The sequence below is a fragment of the Ornithorhynchus anatinus genome, chromosome 8 (genome assembly GCF_004115215.2).
Source record: "Ornithorhynchus anatinus isolate Pmale09 chromosome 8, mOrnAna1.pri.v4, whole genome shotgun sequence".
Taxonomy (NCBI): domain Eukaryota; kingdom Metazoa; phylum Chordata; class Mammalia; order Monotremata; family Ornithorhynchidae; genus Ornithorhynchus; species Ornithorhynchus anatinus.
This window is the reverse complement of record NC_041735.1, coordinates 69,359,407-69,380,427: the sequence shown is the minus strand read 5'-3', so window position 1 is coordinate 69,380,427 and position 21,021 is coordinate 69,359,407. Positions and strand designations below refer to the sequence as shown.

Genomic DNA, 21,021 nt, shown 5'->3' with positions numbered 1-21,021 from the left:
CTCCATCACTCAGAGAGTGAGAGAGACAGAAAGAGAGAGAGAGTCCAGCTGGTGAGGGTTCATCAGAAGAATAAATATTCTACTCTTTTGGGAAACCACCCCACTGCTCACTGCATCTTTCCACTGCACGCTGCAGAGAAGCGGCGTGGCTCAGTGGAAAGAGCACGGGCTTGGGAGTCAGAGGTCATGGGTTCGAATTCCAGATCTGCAACCTGTCAGCTGTGTGACTGTGGGCAAGTCAGTTAACTTCTCTGGGCCTCAGTTACCTCATCTGTAAAATGGGGATTAACTGTGAGCCTCACCATGGGACAACCAGATTACCCTATATTACCCCAGCGCTTAGAACAGTGCTCTTGCACATTGGTAAGTGCTCAACAATACCACATTATTATTATTATTTGACTGTGCCTGTGGCCTGCCGGCTCTTCCTCAGATTAACGTTCCCTCCTCCAGAAGGTGCAGGGTTTGGGACTCGGGTTTGGGGCCAGTCTGGTTTCCCTGTTGCAGGTCAGGAAGAAGTTGAATCCCAATCATGAGCCCATCTGTGGAACCTGGTAGAGTCTTTCCAGAGCCCCAAAGGTTGCTGCTGCTGCTGGCTTGTTAATAGCCAGGGGACACCCCGGGAGGCCCAGTTGAAACAGAAATCCATTGTCAGTCCTGGCCTTCGGCCTAGGATCCAGCGGTCAGAAACCCGGTCAGTGTTCCACCTCCCCCACCAGGAGTCAGGTTGGAAGGATTTCTCGACAGCGAGCCACGCTCTGTCACCAGCAGTCAGAGATGATGGAGAGAAACCAGCCCGGAGAGGGAACGGGCTCTCTGGACCATCCAGGTCCACCTTGAGGGGAGGGATGATGACCAACCAGGCGGTGGTCCAAGACATAGGTCGTGAGAGTGGACAGGAAGCTTTGGTGGCCGGCTCCAGGGCAGTGGTCTTGGGTGGCTCAGGAGATCAGCCGTGGAGGGTCAACAGGCAGCAGTAGTGGACATCCCCGAGGGTCAACTATTGGAGGGCATTCTGGAGTGGGGGCAGTTCTTCCTAGAATCCCCCTACCCTGTCCCATCCAGGAGGACATCCGGAAGGTCCTCATAGGGCCTCGCCAGGAAGCTTTGGACCTTGCTAGGCTGTGGCAAAATACAAAGTAATCACCTGGTTATTCTAGATTGTTACCAATGTTTTATTTCATGTAAGATTCCCATTCGTTCAACTGTATTTATTGTGTGCAAAGCACTGCACTAAACACTTGGGAGAGTACTAATATAACAACAGACACATTCCTGCTCACAGTCTAGCTCCCAACCCTGAGAGCTTCCTACCTGTTCAATCCATGTTCCTTCTGGAAAAAGGGTGACAGTTTTAAACAGACACGGTTCAATGTTTGGCTTGTTTGTGTTTCCAGAAATGGAAAAGCGGCATTCGTTTCGATAGTGACGTTGGATGAACTTCCAGGCATTAAATTCATTCAAAGGAATATACTGATAGTGGCATTCTGTCAATATTGCATGCTCAAAAATCCATTTTTAAAATTCATGCTTATATAGATTCTCCCAAGCATTTAGTACACTGCTGTTTACACAGTAAGCACTCAATCAATCCTATTGATTGATCCTATTGATTGATTGATTGATTGATTCTGAACTTAACCAAGTAGGGTTCAGTAAAAACATGTTTCAGATTGACAGAGACAGATTGGAAATGTAATTCTGCTCACTGTATTGAGGGCATACACTGCAGCCAGAAAGGTTTTCGTATTGTTGGGAAAATCGCAAATCTAGCAGGTAGAGTCTCTTATGTTCTTACATTTATGTTTAAAAGTCTTTAGATTCATTTCTTAATAGGAAAGTTTTTTGTGTAGGAAGCCTATCCAAAATGTTCAATGCTTAATTATGTGTGTATATATTAGTTCAGCTTTCGAATACAGAGGGAAAATTCATAATAAGAGTACTTAAATATAGAGAAGCAGCAGAAGAACTGTGAATTGCTACTAGATAATTAGTCACTAAAGCTAATGTGCACCCTTCAATAAAAGGAACCAATTATCATTTCCCATAACCGGTTCACTAGAATTAAGCTCACATATTAAGAACTGACAAATTAACCTGTAGGGCCCTTCGGTTAATAAAATGCAAAATACAGCACCTCGTGTTTGACGACCCTCCCAGTGCTAGTGTCTCTGGCTTTTGGCTTCATGATCCGATGTGCTAGTCCTAAAGACGATTCTCCGCTCAACCCATGACAGAGCACTTTGTGGGCTCTTTGCAGAGATTTTATTCAGAGCAAGCTGTCCTGCATGGAGAGGATATGAGGGATCAGCAGCAAAACCCTGTCCTTTGCACTCAGCTTGATGTAACAGCCTAATTTCTACTTCTCTTGTCCTTGGAACTTGAAAACCCAAATCTGGCTGAGGGCCTCGCATCTCTGGCTTCCGGAGGTCCTGAAATTCAGGGTTCTTGCCTTAAGATGTCACAAGGGAGCTGCATATGAGTTGGGCACCTATCCTGTTCTTTCTCGACCGAACAGGAAAGCCCCCAAATGGAATAGACGTTTTCCAGCGAGGTATGAGCAATGACCCAGACACTGCGTGCAGGCTGGAGGGAAAAAGAGAACGAGATATGGTGAATATTTTCATTCCTGTTCTTCATAAGACTATGGTTGTCCCTCCACTCCAGGGACAGATCAAAAATCGCTGAGGGATGGGAATAAACTCTTTTATGGTTTTCAAAGTTTTAACACCCATCAGTCAGCCGGTCATCAGCCAGTGAGTCAGTCAGTCAATCATTCATCAATCAACAGGTAGACAGGTATGAGCCAGTGGGTTAGACAGTCAGACAGCCAGTCAGTCAATCATCATCATCCAGTGAGTCAGTCTGCCCGTCAGTTATCAAGCAGGTTGATAGTCGGTCAGATTGTAAATCAGTCAGTCAACCAGTTCATCATCATCCAGTGGTTCAGTCAGACAGCCAGTCAGTCCTTCAGCCACCAGTCTTAAGTCATCCAGGCAGTCAATTCATCAGTCAATCAACATCATCATAATAATGATGGTATTTTTAAGCACTTATTATGTGCCAATGGGGTAATACAAGGTAATCAGGTTGTCCCACGTGAGGCTCACAATTTTAATCCCCATTTTATAGATGAGGTCACTGAGGCACAGAGAAGTTAAATGGCCCAAGGTCACACAGCAGACAAGTGGTGGAGCTGGAATTAGAACCCACATCCTCTGACTCCCAAGTCCGGGCTCTTTCCCAGTCAGGCAGATAGGTAGGCAGGTTGTCCTAAAGCCAGTCAGTCCGTTATCAGGCAGTCGGTCAGACAGGCAGCCAGTCATCAGGCAGGAAGGTAGTCAATCAGTCAAGCAATTATCAGCCAGTAGATCAGAGAGTCAGTCAGACAACCAACAGTCATCACAGTCAGTCACGGTCACTTCTTCAGCCATCAGTCATAAGTCAGCCAGTCAGTCAATCGGGCAGAGAGGCAGACAATCAGTCATCAAACAGGCAGGTAGACAGTCATGTAACGTCAGTCAGTCAATCAATCAATCAGTCATCAGCCAGTGGGTCAGGCAGTCAGTCATGCAGCCAGTCAGTGAGTCGGTTACCAGCCTGTCAGTCCAGTCAGCCATTGGTCATAGCCAATCAGCAGTCAGTCATCCAGCAGACAGACAGGCAGGCAGGTTGTCATAGTTCAGTCAATCATTTTAGTCATTCAGTCTGCAGTCAGTCACTCGAGTAGTCAGTCAATCAGTGATATTTACTGAGCACTGACTGTGTTCAATCAATCAACTAATGGGTTGTATTTATTGAGCTCTTACTGTCTGCAAAGCACTCTACTAAGTGGTTGCGAGAGTACAGTACAAGAGAGTCAGAAGACACGTTCCCTGCCCACACTGAGTTTTCAGTTTAGAGGGGGAGGTGAACGTTAATATGAATAAATAAATAAATTATAGATATGGATGTAGGTGCTGTGAGGCTGAGTTGGGGGGTGAATAAAGGGAGCAAGTCAGGGTGATGCTGAAGGGAGTGGAAGAAAAAGAAAGGAGAGTGTAGTCAGGGAAGGCCTCCTGGAGGAGATGTGCCTTCAATAAGTGCTTAGTACGGTGTTTTGCACACGTTAAGTGCTCAATAAATACGATTGAATGAATGAATAAGGTTTTGAAGGTGGGGAGAATAATTGTCTGTCAGTGAGCTTCCGGGGAGACCTGTGTGAACTCTGCCTCCGAGTGTATCTCATCCCATCCCTTGTGTCACCGCCTCATCCGGGTGACACAACCTCTCTGATCGGCCCCGGGGGCAGCGGCTGGGGCCTGAGAGGGCGGATGGAGCCTGTGCGGAGAGGCTCCTTCAGCAGGCCTGCCTACTCTTCTCCTCCGACCCAGCATTACTCAACTCCGCTTTACCCTGGTTACCAAGCTCCGCTAGATTGGAAGCTCTGTGAAGACAGGGATCAGGTGTAGCAGCTCTATAGTACTGTCCTCTCCCAAGCGCTCACTACACTGCCCAACATACAGTAAGTACTCAATAAATAATAATGATGTTGGTATCTGTTAAGCGCTTATTATGTGCAAAGCACGTTCTAAGCGCTGGGGTAGATACAGGGTAATCAGGTTGTCCCACGTGAGGGTCACAGTTAATCCCTTTTTGACAGATGAGGTAACTGAGGCACAGAGAAGTTAAGTGACTTGCCCACCGTCACACAGCTGACAAGTGGCAGAGCTGGGATTCGAACCCACGACTTCTGTCTCTCAAGCCCGGGCTTTTTCCACTGATCCACGCTGCTTCTCATAATGATGGTATTTGTTAAGCGCTTACTATGTGCCAAGCACTGTTCTAAGCGTTGGGGTACATACAAGGTAATCAGGTTGTCCCACGTGGGGCTCACAGACTAAATCCCCATTTTGCAGCTGAGGGAACTGAGGCCCCGAGAAGTGAAGTGACTTGCCCAAAGTCACCGAGCTGGTAAGTGACGGAGCCGGGATTAGAACCTGCAACATCTGCCTCCCAAGCCCGGGCTCTTGCCACTAAGCCACGCTGATTAAGAGAGTTGTATCTATGTACAGTAAGCTCCCCGTGGGCAGAGAGCATGTCTTCCAACCCTTCTGTATTCAGCGTGACTCAGTGGAAAGAGCCTGGCTTCGAGTCAGAGGTCATGGGTTCGACTCCCGCTCTGCACTTGTCAGCTTGTGTGACTGTGGGAAGTCACTTAACTTCTCTGTGCCTCAATTACCTCATCTGTAAAATGGGGATTAACTGTGAGCCCCAATGTGGGACAACCTGATTACCCTATAATCTCCCCCGCGCTTAGAACAGTGCTCTGCACATAGTAAGCGCTTAACAAATACCAACATTATTATTATCTCCCAAGCACTCATTACAGTGCTCAGCACCCAGTAAGCACTCAATATATTCCATCGATGGATGGATAGATCTCTAAATCTGGTTATTCCCCCCCCACATCTGAAAGAGCATGGGCTTTGGAGTCAGAGTTCATGGGTTCGAATCCCGGCTCGGCCACTTGTCAGCTGTGTGACTTTGGGCAAGTCACTTAACTTCTCTGTGCCTCAGTTACCTCATCTGTAAAATGGGGATTAAGACTGTGAGCCCCACGTGGGACAACCTGATTTCCCTGTGTCTACCCCAGCGCTTAGAACAGTGCTCGGCACATAGTAAGCGCTTAACAAATACCAACATTATTATTATTATTAATCTATTTAAGCGGATGTCTACCTGCTAAACTGTAAACCCTTTGAAGGCGGGGATTGTGTCTTATAACTCTACTGGTCTCTCCCAAGTGCTTAGCACAGTACTCCGCACTCAGTAGATTGTAACTTCCTTACAGAAATTGTATCTACTAACTCTGTCGGTCTCTCGCAAGCGTTCAGTGCAGTACCCTGCGCCCTGCAGACTGTAAGCTCTTCGAAGACAGGGCTCGGGTCTACTAACTCTTTTGTACCGTCCTTAGTGCTTAGCACAGTTCCGCACCCTCACCAGACAGTCAGACATTGCCGATCACGATGCTGCCGCTGCTGGTCCCCTCCCCAGGCCCCACAGGCCACCCAGCGGGTCCTGGCCCAGATCCGCAGTTGGAGCTGAGGGTCCTCTGACCTCGTCCCCGGCCCCGTCCGTGTGGAGGGCGACGGGCGCCGTCCTGGTGGGCCGCGCGTAACCACGTTCCGTGTCCCGTGGTGTGTGTTCAGGTTTGTGATTGGGCGTGAAAAGCCGGGACAAATGAGCGAGGTGGCCCAGCTGATCAGCCAGACCCTGGAGCAGGAGCAGCGGCACAGAGAGCTGCTGGAACAGCATTACGCCCAGTACGATGCCGACGACGACGAGGTAAGGGGGCGGGGCATGCCCACCCCGTGCCCGGTACCCTCCGGGTGGGGTCTCTGGGGCCCAGGTGGGTCCGCGGGAGCCTGTTAGGATCTCTGTGGCCCTGGCGGGGCTCTGCGTGGGCCTGGTTGGGGTCTCTGGGACCCTGGCGACTCCAGGCTCTGGGTGTGTCCAGTCAGGGTGAGAGGGATCCCCTAGCGATTGACCGTGGGGCAGAAGGGAGGGCAGGTGGGTCTCCGCCTCGGCCCCCATTTTCCCTCGGAAGGGTCAAGCAAACATCTCTCTTCTGCAGCCATGCCCAGGTCCGTTTTGCTGGCCATTTTATTGATTTTCCCTTTCCCATCCAGCTTCCAGCCTCTTGAGGTCAATGTCCACCTACGGAGAGGGGGTCCACCCCCCTCCCCACCATCCCACAAACTCTGGCACCTCAAACTCAGTCCCAGATCATGGCGACTGAATCCTCCATTCGGCCCCACTGAATCATCTCATCCCTCCGCCTGTCGCCTCTCCAAGGATAGCGATGATCTCTGTAGCGTGTAGGCGGGAGAAAAAGTTCACACGTTGCAGAGTCAGTGACCTTGTCCCTTTCTGCACCCTGTTCCTCTTCCTCCTCCGCGCCTCTCCCACTGTGGTCTCTCCTTTCTGGGGCTGATGGTGCCCAGCCATTAATGGCTTCAATCAACCGATCAACCAGTGGTAATGATAATAATAATAATCATGGTATTTGTTAAGCACTTACTATGTGCCAAGCACTGTTCTAAGCCCTGGGGTAGGTAAAGGATAATCAAGTTGTCCCATGTGGGGCTCACAGTTTTAATCCCCATTTTACAGATAAGATAACTGAGGCACAGTGGAGTCAAATGGCTTGCCCAAGGTCACACCTCAGACAAGTGGCGGAGCCAGGATTAGAACCCACAACCTCTCACTCCCAAACTTGGGCTCTTGCCCCTGAGCCACACTGAGTGCTCTCTGTGTGCAGGAAGTTCTGGAGAAAATATGTCCATAGAGTCGCTTTGAATCAGAAATGGCTCGACGGCACTTGACGATAATAATTCTATGTTCAGAGCACTGTGCTGAGCGCTTTAGTATGCTTCCTAGCCTGCAGCAGGAGTCCTGGCCCTCAGACAATGTCCAGCCTGGGGAAGGACCGTCTGGCCCTCGGGACCGGGGAGGTCGGGGGAGAGGCGCCTCAACAGAGCCAGTTTGGAGATGAGCTCTGAGCTTTTTCCTGCATGGTGGTGGGGCAGACCCTCGACCCCCTGCCCTTTCTTTCCCTTCCCTCCCCTCTCTCTGCTGTGGGAACAGGATAGCCCTTCTGCCTCATTCAGTCCCCAAGATGGGCAGCAAGGGACAACAGAGCCAGGGGCTGTGCTCTTCACACCTCTCCATGGCATCCATTCCCCCCGTTCTTCCCTCCCAGAAGATGGGCAGGACCCATCATTTAGGCTAGAGATCCGAACTATCTTTGTCACTTACTCTACCGTAGTGACCCAGCATGGACCATCCGAGACCCCTGACTTTCTCCACGCCATCCCTGACTCTCCTCCAGTGACCCAGCACGGACCACCCGACACCCTAGACTCTCCCTCTCCATCCCTGACCCTCTCTCTCAGTGACCCATTATAGGCTGGAAATTACCCAAACCGCCATGACCCTGTGGTGACAGCTTCCCCCACCTCACCCCGCTACTCTCCAACTACAACTAAGCCCGCACACTTCTCTCCTCTAGTGCCAACCTTCTCACTGTACCTTCATCTCGTCTATCTCACCCCCAACGCCTTGCCCGCGTCCTGCCTCTGGACTGTAATGCCCTCCCCCTTCAAATCTGACAGGGACTCTCCCCCTCCCTTCACAGCCTTATTGAAGGCCCATCTCCTCCAAGAGGTCTTCCCTGACTGCGCTCTCCTTTCCTCTTCTCCCACTCCCTTCTGCCTCATCCCGACGTGCTCCCTTTATTCAGCTCCCTCCGGTCCCTCAACACTGATGTACGTATCTGTCATTTATTGACTTATATTAACGTCTGTCTCCCCCTCTAGGCTGTAAGCTCATGTGGGCAGGGAACGTGTCTGTTCATTGTTGTCTTGGACTCTTCCAAGCGCTTAGTATAGTGCTCGGTACACAGTAAGCTCTCAATAAATATAATTGAAGGGAGGAAGGGAGGAAGGAAGAAAGGAAAGAACTGATTCCATGTGCTGACAGCACCACGAGCACCAAAGAGTTTCACTTTGCTGGGCGACTCCTGGCCTTCTGGCTCCAGTGGTTCTGGGCTCCTGGGGGCCGGTGAACCCCGGCGGCCACGCCCTCTACGGTTTGGGAAATTTCTCTCTTGTCCCAACCCCCCATCTTTCCAGAAGGAAGAGCTCTCATCTTTCCCATCAGCCCTCTCCTAAACATAATAATAATGATGGTATTTGTTAAGCGCTTACCGTGTGCCAAGCGCTGTTATAGGCACTGGAGCACCGGAGGCTCCTCCATCCTCCAGAGAAGCAGTGTGGCTCAGTGGAAGTCAGAGGTCATGGGTTCTAATTCCGGCACTGCCACTTGTCAGCCGTGTGACTTTGGGTAAGTCACTTCACTTCTCTCTACCTCAGTTACCTCATCTGTAAAATGGGGATTGAGACTGTGAGCCCCAGGGGGGACAACCTGATGACCTTGCATTCCCGCCAGTGCTTAGAACGGTGTTTGGATACAGTAAGCGCTTAAATACTATCATCATTATCATTATTATTATTATTATCCCCGGGGATCAAGAGAGAGCTCTCAGGAAGGATGCATCTCCCTCTGCGACTCTTTTCTCCTTCACTTTGCTTGGGGCAGTGCGAGTGACCAGTCCAGGCGGAGGCAGCCCTGAGGCGCTGGACAAGGACAAACCCCCTACTAACAGCAGCACCCCCGGCACTGACCCCTCACTCTTGCCCTGGGTCCGTCGGTGAGGCTGGGCTCCGGATGGACAAGTGGGAGATGCCCGACAGCCCCGAGCCAGCCTCCAGCACTGACCCCTCCCATCCCACATAATAATAATAATAACAATATGGCACTTATTAAGCACTTCCTATGTGCTAAGCACTGTCTAAGCAGTGGGATAGACTCAAGTTAGTCAGGTAGGAACAGTCTCTGTCCCACATAGGGCTCACACTCTTAACCCCCATTTTACAGATGAGATACAGGAACAGGTACGTGGGACGGGGACTATGTCCAACCTGATCAACTTGTATCTACCACAGCGCTTAGCACAGTGCCTGACAGAGTTCACGCTTAACAAGTACCATAATTATTATTATTATGTCCCCAGTGCGTTCCATCAGCACATTCCTCTCAGCCCATCCTCCAAAACATGACCCAAGTGTGTTCCCACGGCGTGTCTCCCCAACACATCACCCAGGAGCGTTTGCCTCTCGGCGTGTTCCCCTCACCATGTCCCCACAGTGCATCCTCCCTATGTGTCCCTCCACCCACCCTGTGACCCCGCAGCCCTCCCCCCAAGCCCATTTCTACAGTGCTTAGTGTCCACCTGCTGCCCAATCGATACTTTAGTTCAATCAGTTACTCTACAAGCAATAATAATACTGACTGTGGTATTTGTTGAGCACTTATTATGTTCCAAGAAGTGGGTAGATACAAGCCCCTCTACCACACGGAGCTCACAGTCAAAGTAGGAGGGAGAACAAGTATGAAGTCTCCACTTGGCAGATGAGGAAACTGAGGCCCAGAGAAACGAAGCGACTGACCCAAGGTCACCCAGCAGACAAGCGGCGGAGACAAGTGGTGGAGTTGGGATGGGAACCCACGTCCCCTAACTCTCACACCTGAGCTCTTTCCACTAAGCCCGATTGCTTCAAGTCACTTCACTTCTCTGGGCCTCAGTTCCGTCATCTGTAAAGTGGGGATCGATACTGTGAGTCCCACGCGGGACAGAGATTGTGTACAACCTGATTTGTTTGTAGCCACCCCATCGCTTAGTACACAGTACTTGGCGCAAAGTAAGCACTTAACAAATGCCGTAATTGTTATTATTATTATCATGAGCTGCACGGGTCAGCCTTTCTAAGAGGGGTCGTGTGGTAGAATGGTCAGGGATGGGACTCCTGGGAACAGAATGGAAATGTCTGAACCCTCTCTTCTGCTTTGCCCTCTGGTTCAGGGTCAAGGAACCCAGGCAGCCATTAGGGTTAGAGTGAAAAGCAAAGCCCTGGAGGATCAGGGCTGTTTGGCCCAGAGAAGAGTAGGCTGGGGGATGACTCGTCATCGGTCTTGATCTGCGAATGGGGGTCAGCCGTTCCGGGGGCTGAAAAGTTCAGAAAGAAGAAGAACCTAAGGGGGCAGATCTGAGAAGGGATTTGGGTTAGACTGGAGAACCCAGCGTGGTTCCCAGAGTCCTGGCGTGTGTGGAGGCCCCATGCCCCAAGCCTCTCCAGCCTTCTCTCCTGCAAGGTCAGCCGTCCTTCCGGTCCCGTGGTCTTCCCCACCGCTTATCCATTAACCCACCGTATCGAGGTCCCCCCGCCCCCGCCAGGTCCACGCGGGCCCAACCATGACCTGACACGCGTTGGCATCAGACCCAAGAGCTTGCCTCCCGGTACGTCCGCTTGGGCCTACCAATTCGCCCCGAGGCCCCGGTGGCCCCGGCGGGGGGCGGGGGGTGGGAACTTGTCGCTTCTCTTCTCCCAAGACAGGGGAATACGCCACGGACGAGGAGGACGAGGGCATGGGACCGGTCCTTCCGGGCGGCGACATGGCCATTGAGGTATTTGAACTTCCTGAGAACGATGACATGTTTTCCCCATCAGAGTTGGAGGCGAACAAACTCAGTCACAAGTTCAAAGAGGTGAGTCGCCGGGCGAGGCAGGATCTGTCTTGAGGCCACGGACTCAGCCCCTCATCTCTCCTGCGCCCGTCGGTTGCGAGTTGGTCTCCGCGGGCCGTGGGCCGTTGGGTCCCACCGCCGGTGCGTGGCCAAGCAGAGGGTCGACCCCCTCCCGCTCCCGGCGAGGACCGCCCCTTCCCCGTCTCCCTGAGGAGGCGGCACTGCGGTTGTCCCCGGGGGAAGAGGATGGAGAAGAGGAAGAAGAGGAATAGGGGTCCTCAGCCTGGATCCCCGCCCCCTCACGATCCGCTTCCCCTGCGGAGGGAGTCCGGTCCCCGGATCCGTGGAGCGCCAAGGCCCCAGGAAGCACTGAGCTGGGGTGGGGCCCCGGAGAGAGCGGAGGAGGGTGGGAGGGATGGGAGGGGTCGGGGCCTCGACGGAGGACCGCGGATCTTCCCGGCCCGGTCGTCAGATCCGGTTCTGGGGGGCCTGGCGGCGGCCTGCAAGACTTGGCGGGAACCACCTCTCTCTCCGCCATCTCTCTCCACCGAAACTCCCCCCAACCTGAAGTCAGTGTGAAAAATCACCCCCGCCCAAGAGGACCAGATGAAGAGAGCCAAGGCCCAGCCAAAGCCCAAGTTGGCAACGTAGGACAACGCTTGCAGTGGGACAAAGCTCATTGACCCCGCGGAGACCTGCCCCCTTCCCCTCCCCCACTTTGCATCTGCAGACCAGGTGTCGGACCCTGCCCCGGGAGACCCCGGTGCAAACAGCCCCAAACTGGGGAGGGCACAAGCCAGCGGGGCCGGGTGTGGGTGGGTACCGTACTGTATCCGCTTCAGAGCTTATTATCATGTTTCGTACAGAGTAAGTGCTTAAAAATAACCATGATTAGGTAGGAAACTGAGGCCCAGGGAAGTCAAGTGACTTGCTCAAGGTGTTACGGCAGGCAAGAAACGGAGCCGGGATTAGAACCCAGGTCTCCGGCCCGCCAGGCCTGTGCTCTTTCCGCTAGGCCTCACCGTTTCTCTTCTGCTTTGTCCCACGGTTCGGGGGCAAGGAACCCAGGCAGCCATTAGGGTCAGAGTGAAAACCAAAGCCCTGGAAGATGAGGAAGGCGGAAGGGCCTTTGTGAGGGCGGAAAAGTTTAGAAAGGAGAGGTTGAGGTTCAGAAACTGATCTTGTTGAGGAACAAAGGAGGGATGAGATGGAAACACGTTGTCCCCGGGACAGTAAGGAAGTCAAAAACAGGAAGAACAAGAAGGTAGGTTGGGAAATGTGTTCTAGAATGACATCCAGGTGTTGGAGCCACGGTAGGTTGTGTTGAACGGAGGAGGAAGTCCTTGGAGGAGGACGAGGAGAAGGAGGAGGACGGGCCCCAGCCCGGTGCCAAGTGGAAAATGCCAGGCTGGGGCAGGGCCATATGGGCAGACAGATGATCTGAGAGCAGGCGGGACGTGCCCGGCTAATTTAAGCCACCGACACAGCAGTCATCACATCTACGTCGTGAGCGAGGTGCCGCTCCCACCCACGCCGGCCCCTGGAGAGGAGCAGGGGACTCACACACACACCAACACCCACCCGCCCTCACACACACACACACTCACACTTTGTGCTTGAAGCGCTCCCCTCCCGGGCGAACCAAAGTGTGAGTGGACCAGCCCTCTCCCCGCCTTTTGGAAGCAAGCCAGATTCCATGCTGAATCCCCAGCCGGGGACCACTTCCTTCTCCTCCTGCCAGCTCGCTGAAAAGAATAATGATAACGTTGCTCACTGTGGTATTTCTAAGATGTTTTCTGCGTGCCAAGCACCGAACTGATATGCTGCGCTAGATATCAGGCGGTACAGTCAGACGCGGTTCCCCGTCCCGTATGGACCTCAGAGCCCAAGCGGGAGGGTGGATGGATATGCTTTTTCCGTTGTATAGGTGAGGAAACTGAGGCGCAGAGAAGTCAAGCGACTCGCTCAAGGTCACACAGCAGGCGAGGTGCAGAGCTATTAGGACACAGGTCTTCTGACTTCCAGGTGCCTGATCTTTCCACCCAGCCGTGCCGTTTCTCTGGAATATGGGGAATAAATATCAAGTGTAGGAAGTGTCTGGTCAGCTTTGCATTCCCAGTTTCCAAGGAAACAGCTCTGTGGGGATCCAGCACCGTTCCCAGCACACTCGGGAACCTAGCACCGGCTCAGCGGAGAGAGACATCCTGGGGGTGACGTCTTGGTTAGAGCGGAAGCGTCTTGCGGGCCGGGGATGGATCTCGCGCTTCTTTTGGTCCCACCCCAGGGGTCAGAAGGGGACGCCGCGCTGAGGACGCTGTGCTCGGTTTGTACTGTGGATCCCCCCCCGGCAGAATGGCCCAAAGTGATGACGGACCAGAGCCAACCTGGGGCCAGGGCACCTGGGGAAAGCCCTTCAGCGACGCCGGGAGAGGCCAGCTCGATGTTTGGTTTGTAGCGACGCACCTGTGCCCCGGCCGATCCCTGCCCGGCCAGAGCGGGGTCCCTCGAAGACCGAAAGACGACCCTCTCCGGAGAAAGAGGGATGCCAAGCGGTTGGAAGCGGCGTCCGCTCCGGCCGAGGAACAGGCCGGAGACCACACCGGCCGGCAGCCGCCTGTCCCTGACTCTCCCCGGCCACCCGGGGGTCTGATTTATTGTTCGTGAATTCATCCAGACCACTTTGACACCCACCCCCGCCTTTTCATAGCTCCTCGAGCTCTGACATACCCCTCGGACGTACTTGCACTGGGGGTGGGGTGGTCCGACGGGGGTAGGAGGCAAGAGACACATCTAGGAAGGACGTCAAAATGTAAACCGCCCGCCAACAGACCCCACAGTCTCTGTGGCCTGGCGACACTCGGTCGGCGACTGCGTTAGTGCCCTACAGATCCTCTTGCTGGCCTCCTTTAGGGTGGGGGTGTCTCTGGGGAAGACACCAGTCCAGCCACTGTTCTGGGACTGATCTGTTTCCTTGGTTTGACGGGGGGGATTTGAGAGAAACCAAGAGAACTTTGCCCAAAGCAGTTGCTGTTGGGCCCGGGACCAGGGGTGGGAGAGTTGGTGGGAGGTGCCCAAACACCAGAGCCAGCTGCTGAGGGCATTAGGGGGAGGTGGGGAAGTCCTGGGCAAAGCCCAAGCAGCGGGGCCCGAGGGGGAACCAGGGGACTCTGGGGAGTGTCTTACTCGAACGGAAGATGGTTCAGCCTGGATCTCTTCTTCCTGGGGGTAAGCAGCGTGATGTAGTGGAAGAGCACGAGCCTCGAAGTCAGAAGGTCACGGGTTCTAATGCCGGCTCTGCCACCTGTCCCCTCCGTGACCTTGAGCAAGTCACTTCACTTTCCTGGACCTCAGTTACCTCACCCGTAAAAAGGGGATTGAGATTGTGAGCCCCACACGGGACGGGCTGTGCCAACCTGATTTGCTTGTAACCACCCCAGCGCTTAGTACAGTGCCTGGCACATAGTGAGCGCTTAACAAATGCTACAATTATTATTATCATCTCCCCAACCCTGCTCAGTGGCTCTGAAGTGTGGGAGGGGCCAGGCTGATAAAGCAGGCAGCTCTCTGCCTTCCCAGCCCTCCACTGAAATGCTAACGGAGGGTGGGTGTATTCATTCATTCAATCGTATTTATTGAGCGCTTACTATGTGCAGAGCACTGTACGAAGCGCTTGGAATGTACAATTTGGCAACAAATAGAGACAATCGCTGCCCAACGAGGGGCTCACAGTCTAAACGGGGGAGACGGACAACAAAACAAAGCATCAGGGCATCGAAAGACCACCCCCCCCCCCCCCGAGTGGGTCTTGAACAATAATAATGATTACGGTATTTGTTAAGCACTTACTATGTGCCAAGCACTTTTCTAAGCGCTGAGGTAGATACTAGGTAATCAGGTTGCCCCACATGGGGCTCGCAATCTTAATCCCCATTTTACAAATGAGGTAACTGAGGCACAGAGAGGTGAAGCGACTTGCCCAGAGTCACACAGCTGACGAGTGGCAGAATTGGGATTAGAACCCATGACCTCCGACTCCCAGGCCCGTGCTCCTTCCACTAAGCCACGTCCTTTCGGCCGGCAAAGGGGAAATCCTCAGGAGGTCTGGGTACAGCTCAGCCCTGTACCCTCAGCTCACTCTGGATCCTGCTCCAGGTTCAGTCACTAGGGGTAGGCATCAGGCTGGTCCCTGCTTTGCTAATAATATAATAATAATGCTATTTGTTAAGCGTCTACTATGTACCAGGCACTGTACTAAACGCTGGGATGGATTCAAGCGAATCGCTACATTTATGCACAGCCACTAGGGTGAGACAGCAGACTTATTCCTGCTCTGGATGCAGCGGGCACAGCTAATAAGGGGAGACTATGTGCCAGGCACTGTACTAAACGCTGGGGTGGATACAGGCAAATCGAATTGGACACAGTCCCAGTCCCACGTGGGGCTCGCAGTCTCCATCCCCATTTTACAGATGAGGTCAGTGAGGCCCAGAGAAGTGAAGTGACTTGCCCATGGTCACACAGCAGACACGTGGCGGAGGCAGGATTAGAACCCAGGACCTTCTGACTCCAAGACCCGTTCTCTAATCCACTATGCCATGCTGCTTCTCTGTGTGATGGGCAGAGCCACTAGGGAGAGACACTAGGGAGAGACTCCAGCTCAGTGGTCACAGCCGCTAGGGAGACTGTAAGCTCTCCCAAGTGTTTAGCACATTGCTCTGCACACAGTAAGCGCTCAATAAATATGATTGAATGAATGACAGCGAGCTGGTTCCTGCTCCAGACACAGGGGGTTCGGCCCCCGTCCCCCCGGCTTGGCCACCAGGCTGCTGACGGTCCGTCCGTCGACTGGCCGGCAGACCTGAGGGTTGGCATGGACCGACGCGGGGCACACTCGGCCCCATCCAGCCCCGAGACCTGGGGAAGAGTGCTGGCTTCCTGCCGCGGGAGCCCGTGCCATGTTTCCAGGAGGTTCTGGGCTGGCTGGCTTCCCCAAATACCCAGGCCTTTAGAGAGTTCACTGGCACTCATGGGTTGCATCTCAAGGACCATGGGGACCCCTCCTCTCCCCTCCCTTCCCGTCCCCTCCTTTCCTCTGCCTCCCCTCCTCCACCACAAGCTTTCACCCGAATGGGCAGGGTTGGTACAGGCCCTAGGGTCCGCTGCTGCCGAGGAGGAGAGCCTCCGGGGGCTTCGCTTCTCCCCTCCGATCCGTCAACAGACGCTATGACCCGGAACCCTTAGGTGGCTCTGTCGGATGCCCCAAAGGTGACAGGATCAGACGGGCATGTTTTCCTGAGGCCTTCGGGCAGAGGGCTGAAGACCGCTAGGTCACACTAGCGCACATCTGGGACAGTGCCACCTTCCACATCCCCCTTCCCCTCCTCGCCCCTCCTCCCTCATCCTTCCACCCTCCTCCCTCTTCTACACCTTCCTCATCTCCCCGACCTCCTTCCTCCTCCTCTTCACCCTCCCTATCATCCTCCCTTTCCCGCTTCCTCTTCCTGTCCTTCTTCCTGTCCCTCTCCTTTATTGCTCTTCTTCCTCCCCTTCCCCTTTCCACTGTCCTCTCCTTCCCTCATCCCGTCGGGCACCCCACACCACATATCTGATCCATCTGTAGGTTGGGAGCTCAATTTCCCTGCAGACTGTTCCCCGGACCTTCTCTTCAGGCCCCCCATACTCCAGGAGAGGATAATAATAATGATAATTGTGGTATTTGTTAAGCGCTTACTAAGTGCCAAGATCTGTTAATTTGGGTATTTGTTAATAATAATAATGTTGGTATTTGTTAAGTGCTTACTATGTGCAGAGCACTGTTCCAAGCGCTGGGGTAGATACAGGGTAATCAGGTCGTCCCACGTGAGGCTCACAGTCTTAATCCCCATTTTACAGATGAGGTAACTGAGGCCCAGAGAAGCGAAGTGACTTGCCCACAGTCACACAGCTGACAAGCGGCAGATCTGGGATTAGAACCCCTGAACTTTTGACTCCCAGCCCCGTGTGCTGGGGTAGATTCATTCAATCATATTTATTGAGCGCTTCTAGACACATTCCCTGCTCTCAGCTTATAGTCTAAGATGAAGAGACAGACATTAATATGAATGAATGAATAAATAGGTAAATAAATAAATAAATGACAGATATGAACATAAATGCTATGGGACTGGGAGTGGAGATGATTAAAGACAGCAAGTCCGGGTGATGCAGAAGGGAGTGGGACAAGAGGAAAGGAGGGCTTAGTCAGGGAAGGTCTCAGAGGAGATGGGCCTTCGATAAGGCTTTGAGGATACAAGGTAATCAAGACGGACGCAGTCCCTGTCCCACGTGGGGCTCCCAATCTTAATCCCCATTTTATAGATGAGGCAACTGAGACCCGGAGAAGTGAAGTGACTTGGCCGGGGTCACACCGCAGACAAGTGGCAGAGCCGGGATCGGAACCCAGGTCCTTCTGACTCCTAGGCCCGGGGTTCTATCGACTGGACCACGCAGCCCTCCGGGGCAGATTGGGGTGGCCACAGTAGCTGTGTGGGGCAAGATCCAGAGCTGCCGGGCCCTGGGTCGAATACCCCGCACTAGCGGGTCACTCCCCAGGTGGGACATTGAGCACACTGTGGACAGGGAATGTGTCTTTTTATTGTTGCTTTGTACTCTCCCAAGCTCGTAGTACAGTGCTCCGCACACAGTAAGCGCTTAATAAATACGATTGAATAAATGAATGAAATCAACAGCCTAGGGCACCGCGGTGGGGGTCGGGATGAGGCCTCCGTCCGCCGGGCCCACAGCCGCTCAGACCGGCTCCTCTTTGGCTCGCTCAGCTCAGTGTCTGCTTCTCTCCCCTCTCCGGTTCCCAGCTGCAGATCAAGCACGCCGTCACAGAAGCTGAGATTCAGAAGCTGAAGACCAAGGTAAGCGAGCTGCTCTCTCACCTGGCGATAGGGCCGGCAAGCTCCTGGCCCCCCAGGCCTGCACAAAGATCCGCTCTGATATTAAGAGGAAACTCGATGCAAGATGGGTCATCTGTGGTGATTCGATTCAGGTTGGGAAAAACCGTCAACAGGGATGGAATGAGGGGGTGGCCCCCTCCAAACTAACAATAATGATAACGACGGTATTTGTAAAGTGCTCACTTTGTGTCAAGCACTGTTCTAAGCGCTGGGGTAGATGCGAGCTAATCATTCATTCGTCCATTCCATCGTATTTATTGAGTGTTTACTGTGTGCAGAGCGCTGTACTAAGCGATTGGAAAGTACAGTTCAGCAATGAAGAGAGACAATCCCTGCCCACACCGGGTTTACAGGTTGGACGCAGTCGCCGTCCCACATGGGGCTCACAGTCTTAATCCCCATTTTACAGATGAGGGAACCGAGGCCCAGAGAAGTGAAATGACTCGCCCAAGGTCACCCAGTAGACGAGTGGAGGAGCCGGGATTAGAGCCCAGGTCCTTCTGACTCCCAAGTCCGGGCTCTATCCACAGCCACAACCCTGCTCTTACAGCAGGTATGATGTGTGGTTTCTTCACATCCTTAACTGACTCAAACCACCCTGCATTTCCTTAAAGTCCATTGTGCCATCAAGAGGTCAGAAATCCACAAAATTCTCATCAGTAGGACAACTTAATGGCTGGCTCTCTTGTGACCGAGATTTTTCTCTTCAGCAATCAAGTGTCTATTGATTTAAGGTGGGAAAAGTGTTCACTTTTTATGTCCACAAACTTTTTTCTTCCTCCCGCCCCCCAGATAAAGTGTAAACACTGGATTTCTGGTCGTGGACTCCTGAGAATGACGTTAAATTTTTGTCTGCAAATAGGGAAGGACTAGAATCTCTGAGAAATGTTTTTTGGTGGTTTAATTAGGAAAAAAACATGAGAATCTGAAAGGGCGGTGTTGTTTTTCGGGCCATTATTATGGGAGGAGAGATTACCAGGCGATAAAGGAATAGGGGTATTTGGTTTCCTGAGAAAGAAGTGGCATTCTTTGATTTAGCGGGGGAGTCTGGGCATTTTGCCCAGATTTGATGAAATATTGCATCGGAAGATACTCCAGACTTTGGCAAGAACAGCAAAGGGCATTCAGTCCCATGTTCCTGAACTCTGGGGTTTTGAATGAACTCTTCAAACCAATATGGTGCCCCTCCCCTCTCCATCCCTCCGAGATCACCCTCTCTGTGTGTTTGGGATGGGTCTCCTGGATTGGGAAGCAGTGTGGTCTAGTAGATAGAGCACGGGCCTGATATTCAGAAGGTCCTGGGTTCTAAAAGCCTGGCTCCACCACTTGTCTGCTGTGTGACCTTGGGCGAGTCACTTCACTTCTCTGTGCCTCAGTTACCTCATCTGTAAAATGGGGATTATGACTGTGAGCCCCATATGGGACAGGGATTGTGTCCAACTCGATTTACTTGTATCCACCCCAAGGTTTAATATAGCGCCTGGCTCAGAGAAAGTGCTTAACAAATACCACAATTATTATTAATTATTTTAGCGTGACCCAGGTGCAATTCTACCGCGGACAGGCCAGCCTTTCCCGTCCCCCACCCCCGGTCCTGAGGGGATCGGAGAGAATTGGGGAGTGTTTTTCTGGGAGCAGACCGATCTTCCCTATTTCCTGGCTCCGGAGGGGAACCAGGAGCGGTTCTATCGGGACAGACCCGCCTTCTCCACGCTCTGACTCCAGCAGGGGGAATTAGGAGTGGTTTTTCTGGGAGCAGTCCGGCCTTCCCCGCATCCCAGCCCCGATCCTGGGGGGATCCAGGAGCGGTTCTGCCAGGGAGCGGATCGGCCTTCCTTGCGCCCCAGCCTGGGGGCATCTGGGAGCGGTTCTGCCAGGGATAGGCTGGCCTTTCCCACATCCCGGCTCCGGCCCCGGCCCCAGAGGGATCCGGGAATGGTTCTGCCAAGGGGGTAGATCGGCCTTCCCCATACCCCGGCTACACGGGACACCCCCTGTCCCCAGCGAAATGCTCGAGCCGGCCCAGTACCACCCCCCCGAGCTTCAGCGGGCTTTTGGGAGAGGGAGCGGGCACGTGTCCGACCCCCCGCCATCTCTGCTCCGCCCAGCTGCAGGCCGCCGAGAACGAGAAGGTGCGGTGGGAGCTGGAGAAGAGCCAGCTCCAGCAGAACATCGAGGAGAACAAGGGGAGGGCGCTGAAGCTGGAGAGCTACTGGATCGAGGCGCAGACGCTGTGCCACACGGTCAACGAGCACCTGAAGGAGACCCAGAGCCAGTACCAGGCCCTGGAGAAGAAGTACAACAAGGCCAAGAAACTGATCAAGGACTTCCAGCAGAAGTAAGAAACGGCTGGGGTCGGAGGCCGAGACCATGCGGCCCACCGCCAGAATAATAATAATAATGGTACTTAATAAGTATGTGCCACACTGTTCAAAGCTCTGGGGTAGATACAAGTTAATCAGGGTGGACACAGTCCCTGTTACGCCTGGGGCTTGCACTCTTCATCCCCATTTTACAGATGAGGTCACTGAGGCCCAAAGAAGTGAAGTGACTTGCCCCAGGCCACACAGCAGACAAGGGGCGGAGCCGGGATTAGAACCCATGACCTTCTGACTCCCAAGCACATGCTCTATCCACTAAGCCACACTGCTTTTCATACCTCGTGGCTCAGTGGAAAGAGCCTGGGCTTCAGAGTCAGAGGTCATAGGTTCGACTCCCAGCTCTGCCACTTGTCAGCTGTGTGACTGTGGGCAGGTCACTTCGCTTCTCTGTGCCTCAGTGACCTCATCTGTAAAATGGGGATAAACTGTGAGCCTCGTGGGACAACCTGATTACCCTGTATCTCCCCCAGCACTTACAACAGTGCTCTGCACATAGTAAGCGCTTAATAAATACCAACATTATTATTACCTAACTCCCAGGGATGGGATCGGGCCACTGGCCTCATCC

At 53.2% G+C, this 21,021-nt stretch overlaps 1 protein-coding gene across 1 annotated transcript in view; it reads left to right on the top strand.

Annotated features, from left to right (window-relative positions):
* Positions 1–21,021, top strand: part of PPP1R9A (protein phosphatase 1 regulatory subunit 9A) — a 132,109-nt gene that overhangs the window by 91,573 nt on the left and 19,515 nt on the right. The window contains 4 exon segments of the mRNA XM_029070527.2: positions 6,192–6,327; positions 10,994–11,149; positions 17,980–18,033; positions 20,181–20,410. Of these exon segments, the coding sequence (XP_028926360.1) occupies positions 6,192–6,327; positions 10,994–11,149; positions 17,980–18,033; positions 20,181–20,410 (576 nt within the window).